The sequence below is a fragment of the Chrysochloris asiatica genome, unplaced genomic scaffold (assembly GCF_000296735.1).
Source record: "Chrysochloris asiatica unplaced genomic scaffold, ChrAsi1.0 scaffold00006, whole genome shotgun sequence".
Lineage (NCBI taxonomy): Eukaryota > Metazoa > Chordata > Mammalia > Afrosoricida > Chrysochloridae > Chrysochloris > Chrysochloris asiatica.
Window position 1 is genome coordinate 29405536 of NW_006408524.1, and position 18452 is coordinate 29423987.

Genomic DNA, 18452 nt, shown 5'->3' on the forward strand with positions numbered 1-18452 from the left:
TTATTATATATGCCTGAGTGGGTTTTTTGTTTGTGTTTTTTAAAAAGCTAAAGTGGATAGAGAGAAATACATTTAACTGATGGTATATGGGGGGGATTATAATCAATGTTTTATGAATTGTTGAATGTGAAACTGATGATGTGCCCTGTAAACTTTCATGCAATTCACAAGAAAAACCTTAAATTTAAAAAAAAAAAAAAAGCTACACTGGAAGGCAAACCCAGAGATGGAAAGCATACAATGGATTAGCTAGGAATCAAAAAGAAAGGAATACTGATACATGCTACAAAATGGCTAACTGATGAAAACATCCCGCTAAGTAAATAAACTATAACACCCCACTTGTATGAAGTATCCACAATAGAGACCAAAGTTTATTAGTGCATATCAGGAGCTGGGAGGAGAAAAGTGGGAAGTTACTACTTAAAGGGTCCTGAATTCCTATCTGGGCGAAAAACACTTTTGAAAATAGGTACTGTAAGGGTTCAGTAACATGATGAATGTAATTGTCAGTAAATTATACACTTTAAAATGGTCAAAACAGAAAACTTTTTGTTTTACATATGTACCATAATAATTTTTTAATTTGAAAAAAATTACTGTATAATTCGTTTACCTATATTTTAGGCAAGGAGCTCTGGTAGCATAGTGGTTATGAATCAGGCTGCTAATCTCAAAGTCAGCAGTTTGAAACTGCCAGCAATTCCGCAGAAGAAAGATGAGGCTTTCTGCTCCCATAAAGATTTACAGCCTGGGAAACCCTATACAGGGTTGCTGTGAGTCAGAATCGATTCCACGGCACATAACCACCACCATCATATTTTAGGCCATAACAAAGCAATCTACCAGCTAATTATAAAAAGTTTTGATTTACAGGATGCTTTTCAAGAACTTGTATGTACAATGTAGCTAATTAAACTCCTACAATTCAAGAATTTCAATCAGCTCTAGTGATTGTTTAAAACCTATTACTATTATTTAGACTGGAGTCCTGGTGTGGTGCTATGGGTTAATGCGCTGGACTGCAAGATCGGTTTGAACCGCAAGGTCAGTGGTTCAAGCTCATCAGCCACTCCTTGAAAACCCTATACAGGGTCGCTGAATCGGAACCAACTTAACATCACTTAATAACAACAACAATGACTTGGACTATTTATATTATAGGTAGTCCTTGGTTGCAAACCTCTGACTTACAGATAACTTGTAGTTAGTTGCCTTTTAATATTATATAAATTTACCCACATTGAAACTACTGCACCAAGCCCTACTTGTAACAAATTCATTGGACTCACCCTCACTTGTACCTTTACATGCACAGCTTTTAATCAGCCTTTTCTTGCACTAAAAGAAGGCTAAATATGAACTATAGGCAACTGTTCCCACATGCCTGCAAATTCATAAAGACACAGTTTGAAACTGATCTGCTTGTAACGTAATGACTGCCGGCATAAAAGGTCTGTTCTCCTTATGAGCTGTTGAGTCTATTCCAACTCATAATGACCCTACTGAACCCCTAGGGCTTCCTGAGCTATAATCTTTACGGGAAGGAGTCTGCTGGTGTTTGTGGGTTGGGTATTGGACTGCTAATCACAGGCCAGCAGTTCAAGCCTACCAATTTCTCTGTGGGAGACAGATGGGGCTGTGTACTCCCATAAGGATGTAGTCTCAAAACTCTATATAGGGTTGCTGTAAGTAGTGATAAGGAGCTCTGGTAGTGTAAGGTTACGAGTCAGGCTGCTAACCTCAAGGTCAGCAGTTTGAAACTACCGGGTTTTCTGTGGGAGAAAGATGAGGCTTTCTGCTCCTGTAAAGATTTACAGCCTTGGAAACCCTTTGCAGGGTCGCTCTAAGTCAGAACCAACTCCTTGGCACACCACCATCACCAGCACCACCATAAGTAGCAATCGCCTAGATAGCAATGGGTAATCTTTATGGGAGTAGGTTGTTAATCCTGAGGAGTGACTGCTGAGGTCACCCACTGACCCTTCTATCCGTTTAACCATTTCACCATTATGAGGAAAAAACAGAAACAGCCCTATGTATTTTCCACAAAACAAAATTGTAGAGCATCTATCCATGGAATTTCTTCTGTAACTGAATAAAACTGGTACAAAGGCACATAAATATTAAAGAAATAAAAGTACCACGCTATGTGTGTATAACCAGGTAACTCACATGCAGTGCATATCAAATCAGACGCTGCACTGTGCTGTTCAGCAAAGTGTTTGCACCTGCAGCGAATGGGCTGCGTGCCATTCAAAGGGACATACAGGTAAGCCCGGCACTGGCAGCCAGTCACCTGGCAAGGCAAACTGATGGGGCGCTGCTGTGGCATCGTTTCAAAATCAGTTTTATGTTGTTTATACCTAAAAACATAAAAAGGAAGAAATATAAATACAATGTAGGTATTAACAAAAATTATCATTTGTTTCCTGTTAAATGCAAATATGAATTCTCAAATACAAATATTATGCTTTTTTTTTTTCTCTTGTTCTTACTTACCAGATACCATCGAGCTGACCTGACTTATACAGCCATATGTGTGTCAGAGTAGAACTGTGCAACATCAGGTTTCCAATGGCTGATTTTTCAGAAGGAGATCACCAGGCCTTTCTTCTGAGGTGGAGGGACTCAAGCACGTTAACAGTTTACATTCTCTACCTTTTACCTTCGAGTTGATTCTAACTCATAGCAATCCTGTATCATTTGAGAAGCTTGTGGGCTTGTACTGCCAACCATGCAGTTAGCAGTCGAGTGCTTATCCTACAACGTCACACCAGTACTCCTAGCATCCTTTGGTGGTGGTGGTGTCGGTTCTGACTCACAGTGACCCTGTATAGGGGTTCCAAAGCTGTAAATCTTCACTGGAGTAGAAAGCCTCCTTGTTCTCCCAGAGAGCGGCTGGTAAATTCAAGCTGCAGACCTTACAGTTAGCAGCTGAACTCGTAACCCACTAAGCTATCACGGCTCCTTTGTTGTTGTTGTTAGGTACCGTGGAGTCGGTTCTGACTCATAGTGACCTTGCACAGGGTTTCCGAGGCTATAAGTCTCTACAGGAGCAGAAAGCCTCATCTTTCTTCCGCGGAACAGCTGGAAATTTCGAACTGCTGACCTTGAGGTTAGCAGCACGATTCGTAACCACTATGCTACCAGAGCTCCTTACAACAGAGTAAAACTGTCCTACCCCATAGGGTTTCCTATGTATCTTTATGGAAACTGACTGCCATATCTTTCTCAGAACCTTAGAAAGGCTGGTAGGTCAGAACTGCTGACCTTTATCAGCCAAGCACTTAATCACTGTAACACCACGGCTCCTTTGTACCACCTAATAAGGTAAAAGTAAACTACCTTATATGCAGTAAAAGGAGGCCTGCTGGTCCAGTGGTTAAGGGCTCAAAAACTAACTAAAAAGGTCAAGTTCTGCAGGAGAAAGACAGGGCAGTCTGCGTCCACACAGATCCACAGTCTTAGAAACCCGCTGGGTCGGTTCTACTGTGTCCTATGGGGTCACTGAGAATCAGGATCAACTCAAGAGCAATGGGTTTGGGTTTTGGTACGTGCAGTATGTGGATCAACTCTGTGGCTTTGGTCAGAGAAAATCTTCACTCTTTTAAGTCTTTAGTCTTTATTTAAGAAGAATTTTCAAGCAATAAAAAAAAAATCGTAATTCCCTTAAAATACTTAACACTACAGAAGTTTTTTAATGCAAATGTAATTTAAGAATATGAAAAAGGTTCTTCATAGAAAATCTTTGTATCATACTGTATTAATAAAATGTATTTGTATAGGTTCATTATTAAAATTTAAATAAGCTCAACAAATGTATTAATATATTTTAATGTAACTTATTGACTCTTCAAAACAATCACCTTTTTCTAAAATCCAATGCTCTTTATTAAAACAATGTAATCTTTTAATAATCCACTTTCTTCTCATAATATGATACTCAGTACAATAAAACTGAATTGATTATTCTCAATTTTAATCTAAGAAATGCAAGTTAAATTTAAAATAGCAAGAAAAAGAAAAAGCTTTTTAAATGTAAATTAAAATGCTGGCAAAGCAAAAATACTTAATAATGTTTTAAGAAACATAAAAGATTCACCCTTTGACCCAGATAGTTCACTTTTTAGGAATGTATCTTAAGGAAAGGAGCCCTGGGAGCATCGTGGATTACAAACTGGACTGCTAACCAAAGGTTAGTCATTGGAATCTATCAGTTGCTCCATAGGATTTATAGTCTCAGAAACCCTCTACTGGGTTGCTATGAGTCTGAACCAAGTTGGTAGCACACAACCACCACTTTAAGGAAAGAGCTTTATCCATAAAGATAATATTAGCAAATACATAAATATATAAAGAAAATGCTGATGATAAGGAAATGTTGTTGTTAAGTGCCATCAAGTCAGTTCCAACTCACAGCGAGACCCTATATAAAGGGTTTCCAAGGAACAGCTGGCAAGTTCGAACCACTCGTGTTGTAGTTAGAAATCCAGTGCTTATTCTACAGCACCACACCCGATTCCTGGTGGAATAGGGAATACATAAGTAAATCACTGGACGGTAGTTATAAAATTCTTTAGCAATGCATTACTTTCTTAACTAAAATCTTTTCAAGAACTATAATATGTAAAAAATTCAGACAAAGGAAAGAGTAAAAATTGAAGTTTCTCCTAACCTGAATTTCCAACTTGGCACACCCCTGAGGCTTTTTCACAGTTCTAGGGAACACAAACTGAACTCCTCTAAACTAATTAGAATAGTATACAAATGCCAAAAATAGTGTTAGTGGAGCTTCCTGTTTGGTGAAAAGCATCAGGGCTTGGGAAACTGTGACTCTTTTTTTGCAGGACATTTATGTCCCACGCTGGGGATCCTCCCAGGCCATGCTCTATGCATCTCTTCATTTCTAATTATTTTTCTTTAATAAACCTGTAATCGAAGAGAGACTTCAATAAATCATTGAAACACTTCTCTCTTTAGAAAAACAGACCTGTACTGCTTCTGTAAGGAGCTCTGGTAGCACAGTGGTTACAAATCGGGCTTCGTACCACAAGGTCAGCAGTTTGAAACTACCAGCTGTTCCATGGGAGAAAGATGAGGCTTTCTGCTCCTGCTAAAGATTTATAGACTCAGAAACCCTGTACAGGGTCGCTATGAGTAGGAAGCGACTCCACAGCACATCACAACAACTGCTGAATCTTAACTGCAGTGATGAAGATATATTAAAAGGCTAAAGAACAGAATTTACTTGATGAAAATATTATGCTTTTGTCAGAAAGGCAGAGTCAGTTAAAACAAGCTGTTGCAAAAAATGATTCAACAGTGTTGTAACTTACGTTTGAGCAAATCACACCTTCTGAATCAAGTTTTGATTGATACTATACAAATGGGTACAGAAACAAAGAGTAATGCTGAAACTGAGTATGTCAGCTGCCATCAGATCACCCCAACTCATGGCAACCCCAGACCAACAGACTCAGATTACTGTGACCCAGAAGATTTTCAAGGGCTGATTTTCTGGAAGTTCACTGCCAGGATTTTTTCCTAGCTGTCTTAGTCTGGAACTGGAAGCACCATGAAAACTTCTTCAGCATCATAGCACCATGCAACTCTCTATTGAAAGACAGATAGTAGCTGCATTTGAGGCACGTTTACCAGGAATTGAACCCCGGTCTCCAGTGTGGAAGGCAAGACCTCAAGGTTGTTTTGAACCGCAAGGTTCGAGCTCACCAGCCACTCCTTGGAAACCCCATACAGGGTCACTATGACTCAGAACCGACTTGACAGCACTTATCAACAACTATTATACAACAATAAGGAGCTCTGGTAGCGTAGTGGTTACGAATCGGGCTGTGAACCTTAAGGTCAGCGGTTCGAAACTACCAGCCGCTCCGCAGGAGAAAGATGAGGCTTTCTACTCCCGTAAAGATTTACACCCTCGGAAACCCTGTACAGGGTCGCTATGGGTCAGAACTGACTCAACGGCACTTAACAACAACAACAATTATAGAACAATAACCTGGACTGCCAGAAGGACAAATAAATCTCTCTTGAAAGAAGTTCAGCCAAAATGAACACTCCTAAGAGCCAAGGATGCCGAGACAATCTCATGTCATTTGATGTGTGATCAGGAACGACTGGTCCCCGGAAAAGGACACCACACTTGGAAAAGTAGAGGGTCAGAGAAAAAGAAGACCTTCGGTGAGACAAATGAAAACAACGGCTGCAACAATGGGCTCAAAACTAACAACCATTGTGAGGATGGTGTAGGAGCTGGCAGTATTTCATTCTGTTGTACACAGGGGGACTGAGTGGGAACCAACTTGGTGGCACCTAATAGCAAAGCACTATAGGAGACCAGCAATGAAGAGGCTAGCACAACTTCTAGATCTGATGAGGAGTAGGAGAAGCTTCTCTCGAATCGACTCATTAAAATGACATTCTTTGTTAAAGTAGATAGGGTAACAGGCATTGTCAACTTCCAGGGACTCAAGGACACAAATAATTAATCTTACTGAACTGGTCTCCTTTTGACCTTAAAGTTCTCTGACTTTATTGTTTAACTTTATGTTTGCAACTGGCACCAAAAAAAAGAATCAAATTCTATCACATGAATATTCAAAAAACTGTGTCATTAACTTACCCAAAAGGTTTTCTAGCATTTTAAACTTTATTTATTTTCATTCGGCTAACGACCATAATTACAATAAAAGCAGTGGTGGTGGTTGTGTGCCACAGAGTGAGTTCCAACTCAGAGTGACCCTGTGTGTGATTTTCAAGGCTGTAAATATTTACAGGACTAGAAAGTCTCATCTTTCTCTCACAGAGCAATGGTTAGATTCAAACTGCTGACCTTGCAGTTAGTAGCCAGCTCATGATCCACTATACAACCAGGGCTCCTTAATAAAAACAGTACATACATGTTTCCGTTTCTATGGCTGCCTTTGTTTCCGAATATTTCATTAGGGTAGTGATTTGGCAAGTGTTTGTTTAAATAAACAAATCCTGTTGTAAAGCTATGAAAAAGGAAATCAAAACATTTTAGGAAAAAAATTTTAATCTTGTTTATAATTACTACATAACAATATGGGAGTATGTTTATGTGATCCTGTCATAAAAAAAGAAAGTCTCAATATTTTATATTGTTGTTAGGTGCCATTCGGACTCACAGTGGTGCCATGCACAACAGAATAAAACACTGCCCAGTTCTGCACCATCCTCGATCATTATGCTCAAGCCCATCAGTCCAGGCACTGAGCCAATCCATCCTGTTGCGAACCTTCCTCTTTTATGATGATCCTCTACTTTACCAATGTTCTTTCCCAGGGAATGGTCCCTCCTGGATAATATGTTAAAAAAATGTGAGACAAAGTCTTGACATCCTTGTTTCTAAGGACTATTCTAGCTATACTTCCTTCAAAACAGATTTTTTTTGTTTCAGCAGTCCATAGTATTTTCAATATTCTTTGCCAAAACCATATTTCAAATGCATAAACTTTCACACACATGAGGTAACTGAAAAGACCATGGCTCAGGTCTGGTCCTCAAAATGACATCTTTGCTCTTTCACACTAATGAGATCTTTTGCAGCAGATATGCCCAGTGCAATACGTGATTTGATTTCTTGACTGCTTCTTGTCAGGAGGGACCAGTCACTGGAGAAGGATATCATGTTTGGTAAGGTAGAAGGTCAGAGAAAAAGAGGAAGACCCCCCAGTGAGATGGACTGGCAAGGTGGCAGCATCAGTGGGGTCATGCATGGCAACAGTGGTGAGGTTGGCCCAGTACCAGGCAGTGTTTTGTTCTGCTGTATATAAGGTCACTATGGGTCGGTACCGACTCGATGGCACCTAACAACAACTTCAATGAATATAGATTGCAGAGCCAAGTAAAATGCAGTCCTTGACAACTTCAGTATTTTCTCTATTTATCATGATATTGTTTATTGTTACAGTTAAGGATTTTTGTTTTCTCTGCATTGAATTGTAATCCACACTGAAGGATGCACAACAACCAAAAAAACTATGTGATGAAATTATATGAATACAATAAAAATATATGTAACAGCAGCTGGCTTTGGTGGTGAGTCTTGTTTCTACATTTATATATACATATTCCCAATTTTACTTAATATTCATGTACATAAAACACAGCCATCAAGCGGATTCCAACTCACAGCGACAGCGCAGAACTGCCTCATAGGGTCTCCAAGGCTGTAAGCCTAAGGAAGCAGATGGACACATCTTTCTCCTGTAGAGGGACCAGTGTGTTTGAACCACTGACTTCTGGTTAGCAGTCAAGCACTTTAAGTAATGAACTACCAGGGTTCCTTCTGTGTATATGTTGTTGTTGTTATGTGCCGTGGAGTCGGAACCGACTCATAGCGACCCTGCACAGGGTTTCCGAGGGTGTAAATCTTTACGGGAGTAGAAAGCCTCATCTTTCTCCCGCTCTGTGTATATAATGGGGGGTAAAAACAGATTGAGCAGAGATCTCATTTCATAGCAAACACCAAAGAAAAAGTTTTCCACTGGAGTTGGTTGGATCTATTTTCAGGGTCCTGGTGTGGCACTGTAGGATAAGCACTGGACTGATACCCACAAGGTCGGTGGTTCCAACTCACCAGCTGCTCCTTGGAAACCTTACACAGGGTCGCTAGGAGTTGGAACAGACTTGACGGCACTTGACAACAATTACAGCATTGTGTTCTGAGGAAGCCCTGAAGGAAGGGTGGCTGAGGTGCTCACCAGCTGCTCCCTTCCGTAACAATTCCAGGCTTGGAAACCCTGAGGCAGTTCTATTCTGCCCTATAGGGTCACTGTGAGTTGGAATCAACCTGATGGCAAGGGGTTTGGCTTGGGTTTTTGGCATAAATTATATATACATCAGAGCCCTGGTGTGTCACTGTAGAATAAGCACTGGACTGGTCACCAGATGCCCTTGGAGACCCTACACAAGATCGCTCTGAGTTGGAACCAACTCAACGGCGAACAAAAACAGCATACATGGATAAAGGGACTGACACTAAATTCGTACAAGAGTAAATTACAAAACAATTACAAATTTACATAACTCTTCAGTTCTAAAGGACAGCAATATATCCTCATTATCCATTCTTCCACCTTCCATTCCTCCACGGTGTTTTTGGTTGGGGTTGCTAAGTTTAAAGTCAATCTATAGAAAACATTACTCATCCTAGCATCTGCCTAAGAAACCTCTGACAAACAAAGTTTGTAAATAGCAACCATACAAAGAGTCATAAGAAAGAACCCCAGAAATTCCTATGAGAATGGGCAGTTCCCCTTTAATCATTCCTTTAGGACAGAACATTAAAGCTGCTACCTACAAATACATACTAGGCTCAGCGACTGCTTTGTAAAGCAGCTGGGCCATTTTGAGCTCAAACTGTGACCTGTGGTGGCAGTAAAATTCAAAGGCAAGCACATACAAAACGTAAACCTCAGGCATGGGCAACACACATCAATGACTTAGCCTTATGTATTTCCTTACCTCAATGTGCTCTTCTTGGAACACGATCACTTATAATTTAAAAAAAAGCAAAAGACATACATTTTTATTTAAAGGAAGGTACCAAGAGCAGTTTCTTAAAGTATAAAAGAAGACTGGTGAATGCAGATAAGAAATGCTTCTATTTATACATGGATAACCTAGTTTTTTGAATCCTGGTGTGGCGCTGTGGGCTAATGCATCAGACTGTAAAGTCGTTTGAACTGCAAGGTCAGTGGTTCAAGCTCACCAGCTGCTCCTTGGAAAACCTATATAGGGTCGCTATGAGTCAGAATCGACTCGACGGCACTTAACAACGTGATTTTTAGTTGCCACTGAGAAGACTCTGACTCACGGTGATCCCACGTACAACAGAACAAAATGCTGCTGGTCCTATGGAATTGGCATAGTCATTGGTCTGCTCGAGTTTGTGACAGTCACTATAGATTCTGAGTGCCTTCCAATCTAGAAGGGTCATCTTTCTGTACCATATCAGCAGTATGCTGCTGTGCTCTTAGGGTTTTCATTGGATAATTTTTGAAGTAGCTTACCAGGCCTTTCTTCCTAATCTGTCATAGTCTGGCAGGTCTGCTGAAACCTGTCCACCATGGGTGACCCTTGCTGGTATGTGAAATACTGGTAGTATAGTTGCCAGCATGATAGAAACACAAAACCACCCCAATCCCAGTATGACAAACTGGGTGGGGAGAACATATGATTAGTGTGATTCAACTCAAGCAATGCTTAAATCAATCCTGTCAGTCAATCTGTCCTCCACCTTGTCGAACGGGAGTGAGAAGACTCTGTTCTCTGGTCCACATCAAAGACCCCTAACAAAGCCAGAGAGCATTGGTATCTTTTTTATAGTTTACAGAAATAAGTTCCATGATGTGTTCTAATATGACAGAAATTTTTAAATGATAATTTAAAAAACCCTTTAGATAATTTCTAGTATACCAAACCATATCTACTGCCATCAAGTCAATTCTGACTCATATAAGGTTTCCAAGACTGTAAATCTCTCTGGAGCAGACAGCCTCATATTTCTCCTGTGGAGCACCTAGCAGGTTTGAACTTCCAACCTTGCAGTTAACAGTCCAAGGCTTATCCCACAGCCCTTCTACAGCTCCTTAGTAGATAAAGGCCTACTAAAGTTTCTCAGTCATCACAAACAATGCTATTTATGGAAAGAAGATATGCTGTGGTATGGTTTTCTATTTCTAATAATAAATTTAGCAATAAAATATCTTACCTATGTGTACAAAAACAGAGAGTCTCTGGGCCCACAAGTTTACAGTCCATTCCAGTCGGTGATCGCCAGCTCACATATAATCGGTTCTGTACACGCATAGGTAAAACTTTCCTTTTGTATTCTTCAAATTCTTCAGGAGTAAAAAGTTTCCCGCCGTCATCCTCACCAACAATTCTACAACAAAAAAACACTTCTCTTAAGGATCTCTTCTCCAGATTAAAATACTAATCTCTAAACTAGATCTAAACTACACCTGTAGTCAAAGGAAAGGCTTCTTCAACTTTCATCTTTGACTGTAGACACATGCTAAAATCATACACATGTTAAAAAAAAAAAAAAAAAGGACTATTGACTAGCATATAAAACAAAATTAACAGAAACTCAATGAAATGCATGACATCTGAGTTTACTGATAATGGCATTTACTGATAGAACATGCTCACAAATCATCAGGTATTCATTCATCTCAATTTCTTATTTGATTCTGAAGCACACATGCTCATTTTTCTCACTGAAAGCTAGACTACAAAGTGCTCAAAGTTCTAACATTTTCTTTCTTTAAAACAAGTACCAAAATACCCTGAACTTTAAAAACATTTCAACAAACATTTGTCAGCTCCATACACTATGCAGGGGTAACCACGATGAATACGGAAGGCCTTGTATATTCCTTCCACCACTCGCTGGACAGTTTTTCATGTGATGCTGGTTTAGATGTGGCTGTTGTGATGCTGTAAATAATACCACTAGTATTTCAAATACCAACCTTGTGGTTAGCAGTTCAGTACTTATTTAACCCATTGCACCACAAGGGCTGTTGGTCTAATATGCCAGAAATGACAAATTGAAGAGGAATGGCATTGCATTCATCATAAAAAAAGAACATTTCAAGATCTTTCCTGAAAACCTTATCAATGATAGGATAATAGCCATACACCTACAAGGAAGAGCTGGTGTGGCATTATGGGAGAAGCACTGGGCTGCTAACCACAAGATTGGCAGTTCAAACCTACTTGCTGCTCCTAGAGTCAGACCAGACTCAATGAAACTTAACAACACAAGGAGGACCAGACAATACAACTACTATTCAAATTTACTCATCACCTACTAATGCCAAACAAAAATGAAGAAATAGAAGATTTTTATCAACTTCTGCAGTCTGAAACTGATCAAACATGTAATCAAGAAACATTGACACTGGTGATTGGAATGTACAAGTTGGAACCAAGGATCAGTTGCTAGAAAAAAAGGCCTTGGTGATAGAAACAATGTAAGCAATCCAATAGAATTTTTGAAGTCCAATGACTTATTCATTGCAAATAGCCACACACACTTCAGACAGAGGAAATTCACAGGAGACAAATCAAACACATCTGTGAAAAGAGATGAAGCAGCTCAATATCATCAGCCAGAACAAAGCCAGGAAACAACTGCAGAACAGACCATCAGTAGCTCATATGCAATTTCAAGTGGAAACTGAAGAAAATTAAAACAATTCCACAAGAGCCAAAATAAGACCTTGAATATATCCCACCTGAGTTTAGAGGCCATCTCGACGCATTAAACACTTATGACTGAAGACCATATGAGTTGTGGAATGAAATCAAGAACATCACATATAAAGAAAGCAAAACAGGAAAAAAAGAAACAACCAAAATGGATGTCATTAGTGACTCTGAAACTTGCTCTTAAACGCAGAGTAGTAAATTTGCTTAGCCTGGCTCTTCTAGCCATAGTCTTTATGTTGTTGCTGTTAAGTACTGTCTAGTCAGTTCCAACTTAAAGCAACACAGTATAGAGTTTCCAAGGAGCGGCTGGTGAGCTTGAACCACCGATCTTGCAGTTCAAGCCAATCTTGTGGTCCAATATATTATCCCACAGCACCACACTAGGACTCCATAATTCCCATCAAATGACTGCATTGTTGTTGTTTGTTGCTGAGTGCTGTTGAAATGACTCCAACCCACAGTGACCCTGTACAGGGTTCCAAAGAGCAGCTAGGGAGCTTGAACTGCCGACCTTGCAGTTCAAATTAACTTTGCAGTCCAGAGCATTAACTCGCAGCACCACACCAGGACTCCAAAAACGACTAGATAGGAGCATGCAAATAGGGTGTGTGGCACTCTAATAACTGGAAGGTTCTGCCATTCACTAGGTATAAAGTGAGCCATCTCAGAGGTGGGATCAGGAGCTCTCAGGACTACAAAGAAAGAAGAGAGTCATGAGTGGAGCTCATCCTCTGAACTTCAAGATGCCCGAGCGAAAAAGTGGTGTTGCCATTAAGTGGCAGAGAACCAAGTGGTAGAGTGGTAGTAGCAGAGAACCAAGAATACCAGACTAAGCAGAGAGCAATTTTCTTGGCCATGGAGCAAGTAGAGCTGAGTGCCTTTACCAGGAGTGAGGTGCTTTCAGACACTTAATCAGGAAAGCTAGGTTTGCTAACTCACAGAACTAGAGCTGAGTGAGGATCTGGAATTGTAACCTGCTAACTTTGCTAATAAATCCCATAATAATGGAACTAACAATTTTAAAATGTAGCAGAAAATACAACTAATGCCCATTAAAAAAAAATATACCTTAGTATTGATTCCATTTATTTTTACCCTATACCTGACCAGTTGACCCATCCTTGACTTTGTGGAAACTCAAGTCCACATCCAAACACCCCCTCTCACCTACATACTTTTATAGAGAAATGTTTCAGATCATTTATGCTTGCAAAAATAATTTCCCACCCTCTCCTAACATATTCTGGGCCAGGCAAGAGACTACAAGTGGAGGCCCAGAAGCTACATATCTAAAGGATCAGTCACCATCAGGGGCCAGAAACTTGTTCCGATGGGAAAAACTGGAGTCTAAAAGGGCAGGCTCTGCCCAGGCTGAAAGCTGGGTGGAAGGTGCCAGGTATCCCATGATTACCTGGACCAACCTGATCTAGGGATGAGGATTGAGCCACTAGCTCCTTAACGTCAGTCCTCACTATTCCGACTTCGAATATTCACGCAGTTTTAACACTTCCCAAAACTATACACCGGCGGCAGTGAGCTGGGAGAGCGTCTGACCAGACACCCCCTGGGCGAAGTGCTGAGACCGACGTTAAGCCCAGCCGCCACTCTGTCTCAGACTTCCCGCCAGTACACACACGCCCTCCCGCCTGCCCTCTCCAGTAATTCCCATCTGTCCAGTTTCCTAACTTTCAGGACGATTTCTTATGAGCCCAAATAACACGCCGCCCCAGATGCATAGGCCTTGGTGAGGGCTCAGGCTTAGGACAAAGAATCACGTCCAAAGCCGCTAAAGGGGTCGCTGCCTTTCTGTTCCCGGAGCCATGCAGACAACACCAGTCAGCGTATTTCTCTTGAAACCAACACCTCCAGGTTTGGGAGCAACTCTGATAGTTCTCAACTTACCCTATTACTGAAGTAACGAACCCTTTAGACCTACTAGCTTGTATAGGGCCCTAGTACTCAATGTGCAATCCCTCCATGGCCATTTAGAAGAAACGATTATACCTTTACATAAACCTAGAGTTAACAATCCCTTCTGGAAGTAGAGAGGGCAGACCTCTGCAATAGCCTCGAAAAAGACTGATGAATAAAACTACGTATCACTACAATAAACAATTACTCAAAGGCCAAACTGGAACTATCCAAACCTTCCCCAACAGCCCAGAAAGGGATTTCGGGATCTCGGCGCTCTGCCCGGGGTCCCTGCCTGCTCCACTAGCCCTCCTCCAGTGGAGCCGCCGAGGCGCGGGTTCCCTGCCCGGAGCCGCCCCACTCACCTTCGATACTCCAGGTACTCGTCTATGGCTTCCGCGCCGCCGGGAGGCAACGTCAGCCGCTCCATGGCTCCCAGGTGACGGAAAGCAGCCCGCGTCCAGCGTCTCCAATCCTCACAGCGCGAGATCCGAAGCCCGAGGAGCTAGAATCTGCCCCACCCCGCCTCCTGCCACCCGGACCACTCCTACTTCCATCGAGGCCGCGCCCCCTCTCACCGTCCTCCTGATTGGCCAGGCTGAAGACCGCCCACGCGGGGGCTCGAGAACCCTGCTCTAACCAAGCTCTATACCGCCCTCCTCAAACCTTGCGACTGTCACCTGCCCCTTTTCCTGAGTCTGCATATCTCCATGTGAAACAATGAAGAGTTCAATGCGTTGCATACAAGAGATGTACAAGAAATGGCCTCTTTCTTTGCATAGCGCTTTTCACGTAATGCATCTATTGAAATATAAGTGGTTTTGTGAAGTTTTGGTATTATACCCGCCTTCCCATATTCACCAGTCTTTTCAAAACGGGAGTTTTGAAAATCGTGATATACACTAGTTATTGGGTTTGGATGTCACAAAAACAACATGTTCTTAAAAGACAGCGAATGACAATGTTTAAGGAGAAATAAGTAGAAACTATCTTGTTAGACTTTTGTGTTTTTTTGTGCTTTCGGAAAGATCCTGCACAAAATCTACTAAAAGTTCAACTAGTATGCAGTTGGTAACTTGACCACAATTTGTTGTTAGTTAATGTCCAGTTGAGTGTTTGACCATTTGCACCAACCAGGATCTTAGCTATTAATTTGTTGTTGCTGTTTAGTGCTGTCGAGTGGGTACCTATTCATAATGACACTGTATAGGGTTTCCAGGAGCCACTGCCGACCGTCCAATTCAAACCGACCTTGGGGTCCGGTGCTATGCTACAGCGCCACATCAGGACTCCAGTATTAATTTAGCTTGTTGTTGTTGTTAAGTACATCGAGTAGGTTCCTACTCATAGTTACCCTGTTTAGGATTTCCAAGGAGCAGCTGGCGAGTTTGAACCGCCAACCTTGCTGTTCAAACTGACCTTGCAATAAAATGTTAATCCTAAAGAGCCACACCAGGAATGTTAGTAACCTAAAAAAGAACAGGAAAATCCATCTTTACTCGGGAAGGACGCCTTAAAGGGACTCCCTGGGGAACAGCATTGACCCATAAACCTGCTGCCATGAAGTGAATTCTGTGACTGCTTGTTGTTACAGAGTAGAAGTGCTCCATAGGGTTGTTTTGATTTATTTTGTTTTTATCAACAAAAGCAGACTGCTAGACTTCTTCTGTAGTTCCATTGTTGTTGTCGTTAGGTGCTATTGAGTTGATTCCAACTCATAGCACCTTGTATAAGATTTCCAAGGAGCCACTGGTGGATTTGAACAGCCGACCTTATGGTTCACAGTCCAATGGTGATCCTACAGCACCAAGATTGGGTGGGACCATGCAAATAGGGTGTACAGGACTCTAATGTCAGGATTGGTTAGTTTTACAATCTAATAGATTTAAAAGGAGATCTGTCTTGAAATAACAATACTGTATGTGATAGGATACCCATAAATGTACAGGGAAGACCATATAATACCACTATTATTCAAATTTATGCACCAACCACTAAAGCCAATGATGACAAAATTGAAGAATTCTACCAAAATCTTCAGTTTGAAATTGATCAAGCATGCAATTAAGATGCATTGATAATTACTGGTGGTTGGAATGCAAAGAATGGGAACAAAGAGGAAGGATCAGTAATTGGAAAATACGGTCTTGGAGACAGAAATGATGCTAGAGATAACATGATAGAATTTTGCAAGACCAAAGACTTATTCATTATATATATCTTTCTCTCAACAATGTAAAAGCAACTATAAACATGGATCTCACCAGCTGTAATACACAGAAATCAAACTGACTACAACTGTGGGAAGAGACTTTGGAGAAACTCAATATCATCAGCCAAAGCAAAGCCAGGGGCTGACTGTGAAACAGATCATTAATTGCTAATGTGTAATTTCATATTGAAGCTGAAGAACATTAAAACAACTCCATGAGAGCCAAAACATGGCCTTGAATATGTTCTACCTGAATTTAAAGACCATCTCAAGAACAAATTTGATTATTAAAGACGAGAAGATCATGATACAGGAAGAATCAAAAGGTCACTAAGAAAACAAGAAAGAAGGAAAAGCCCAAAATGGATGTCGGATGACACTCTGAATTTGGTCCTTGAGCATAAAGATGCTATAGCAAATGGAAGAAGTGAGGAGGTACAAGAGCTGAACAGAAACTTTCAAAGGTCAGTTAGAGAAGATAGTCAAATATTATAATGAAATGTGCAAAGACCTGGAGTTAGAAAACCAAAAGGGAAGAATACACTCAGCATTTCTCAAGCTGGGGGAAATGAAGGAAAAATTCAAACCTCAATTTGTGATATTATGAGATTCTATGGGCAAATTATTGAATGATTCAGAAAGCATCAAAAGAAGATGGAAGGAATACAGGATCACTGTACCAAAAAGAAATGGTCAATGTTCAGCCATTTCAAGAGGTAGCATATGATCAAGAGACAATGATCCTGAAAGAAGTTCAAGGTGCATTGAAAGCATTGACAAAGAACAAGGCACCGGGAATTGATGGAATACAAATTGAGATATTTCAACAAACTGATGCAGCTCTAGAGGCACTCATCCATCTATGCCAAGAGATTTGGAGGACAGCTACCTGGCCAACTGACTGGAAGAGATCCGTATTTGTGCCCATTCCAAAGAGACATCCCCAAACGGAATGTGGAAATCATCAGGCAATATCATTGATATCTCATGTGAACAAAGTTTTACTAAAGGTATTCTAAAAATGGCAGCAACCATACATTGACAGAGAACTTCCAGAGGTTCAAGCTAGATTCAGAAGAGGACCTGGAATGCAGGTATCATTACTGACGTCGATGGATCTTGACTGACAACAAAGAATACCAGAAATGTTTAACTGTGCTTTATTGACAGCGCAAAGACCTTCAATAGTATGGATCATGACACACTATGGACAAAATTGTGAAGTATGAGTAATCTGGAACACTTAATTGTGCTCACAAGAAACCTTTACATAGACCAAAAGACAGTTGTTTGAACAGAGCAAGGGAACACCGAATGGTTTAAAATTAGGAAAGATGTGCAACAGGGTTGTATTCTTTCACCATATTTATTCAATATGTATATTGAGCAAATAATTCCAAAAGCTGGATTTTATGAAGAAAAACATGGCATCAGGACCAAAGGAAGAACCATTAACAACCTGTACTATGCAGATGATACAACCTTGCTTGCTGAAAATGAAGAGAACTTAAAATACTTATTGAAGAATAAAGACCACAGCCTTCGGTATGGGTTGCATTTCAATGTAAAGAAATAAAAAATTCTCACCACAGAACCAATAAACAAAATTCATATGAATGGAGAAAAGATTAATGTTGTCAATGACTTCATTTTGCTTGGATCCACCATCAACACTCATGGAAGCAGCAGTCAAGAAATCAAACGACGTATTGCATTAGGTAAATCTGCTGCAGAAGACCTCTTTAAAGTCTTGAAGAGCAAAGATGTCAGCTTGAAGACTAAGGTGTGCCTGAGCCAAGCCATGGTATTTTCAATAACCTCAGATGCATACAAAAGCTGGGCAGTGAATAAGGAAGACCACAGAAGAATTGATGCATTGAGTTATGCTGTTAGAGAATATTATAAGTACCAAGGACTGGGAGTCTATAAAGGTACAAAGTGGCTGGCTTACAAGTTTTCAAGAGGGAATTTCGTTTCAGAGTGAGGTGGGGAAGGTAGAATCCCCACTGAATAGTTTTAATCTACTCTAGATGCTTATGGTGAAAGGAGATGGGCATAG

At 40.7% G+C, this 18452-nt stretch overlaps 1 protein-coding gene across 1 annotated transcript in view; it reads right to left on the reverse strand.

Moving 5' to 3' along the window:
• Window positions 1-14611, reverse strand: part of FAM221A (family with sequence similarity 221, member A) — a 50166-nt gene extending 35555 nt beyond the window's left edge. The window contains exons 1-3 of the mRNA XM_006832282.1: window positions 14547-14611; window positions 10763-10936; window positions 2164-2366 (exon numbers count right to left, since the gene is read on the reverse strand). Coding sequence (XP_006832345.1) covers window positions 2164-2366; window positions 10763-10936; window positions 14547-14611 — 442 coding nt within the window. The remainder of the gene's footprint in view (window positions 1-2163; window positions 2367-10762; window positions 10937-14546) is intronic.
• Window positions 14612-18452: the final 3841 nt, after the last annotated feature.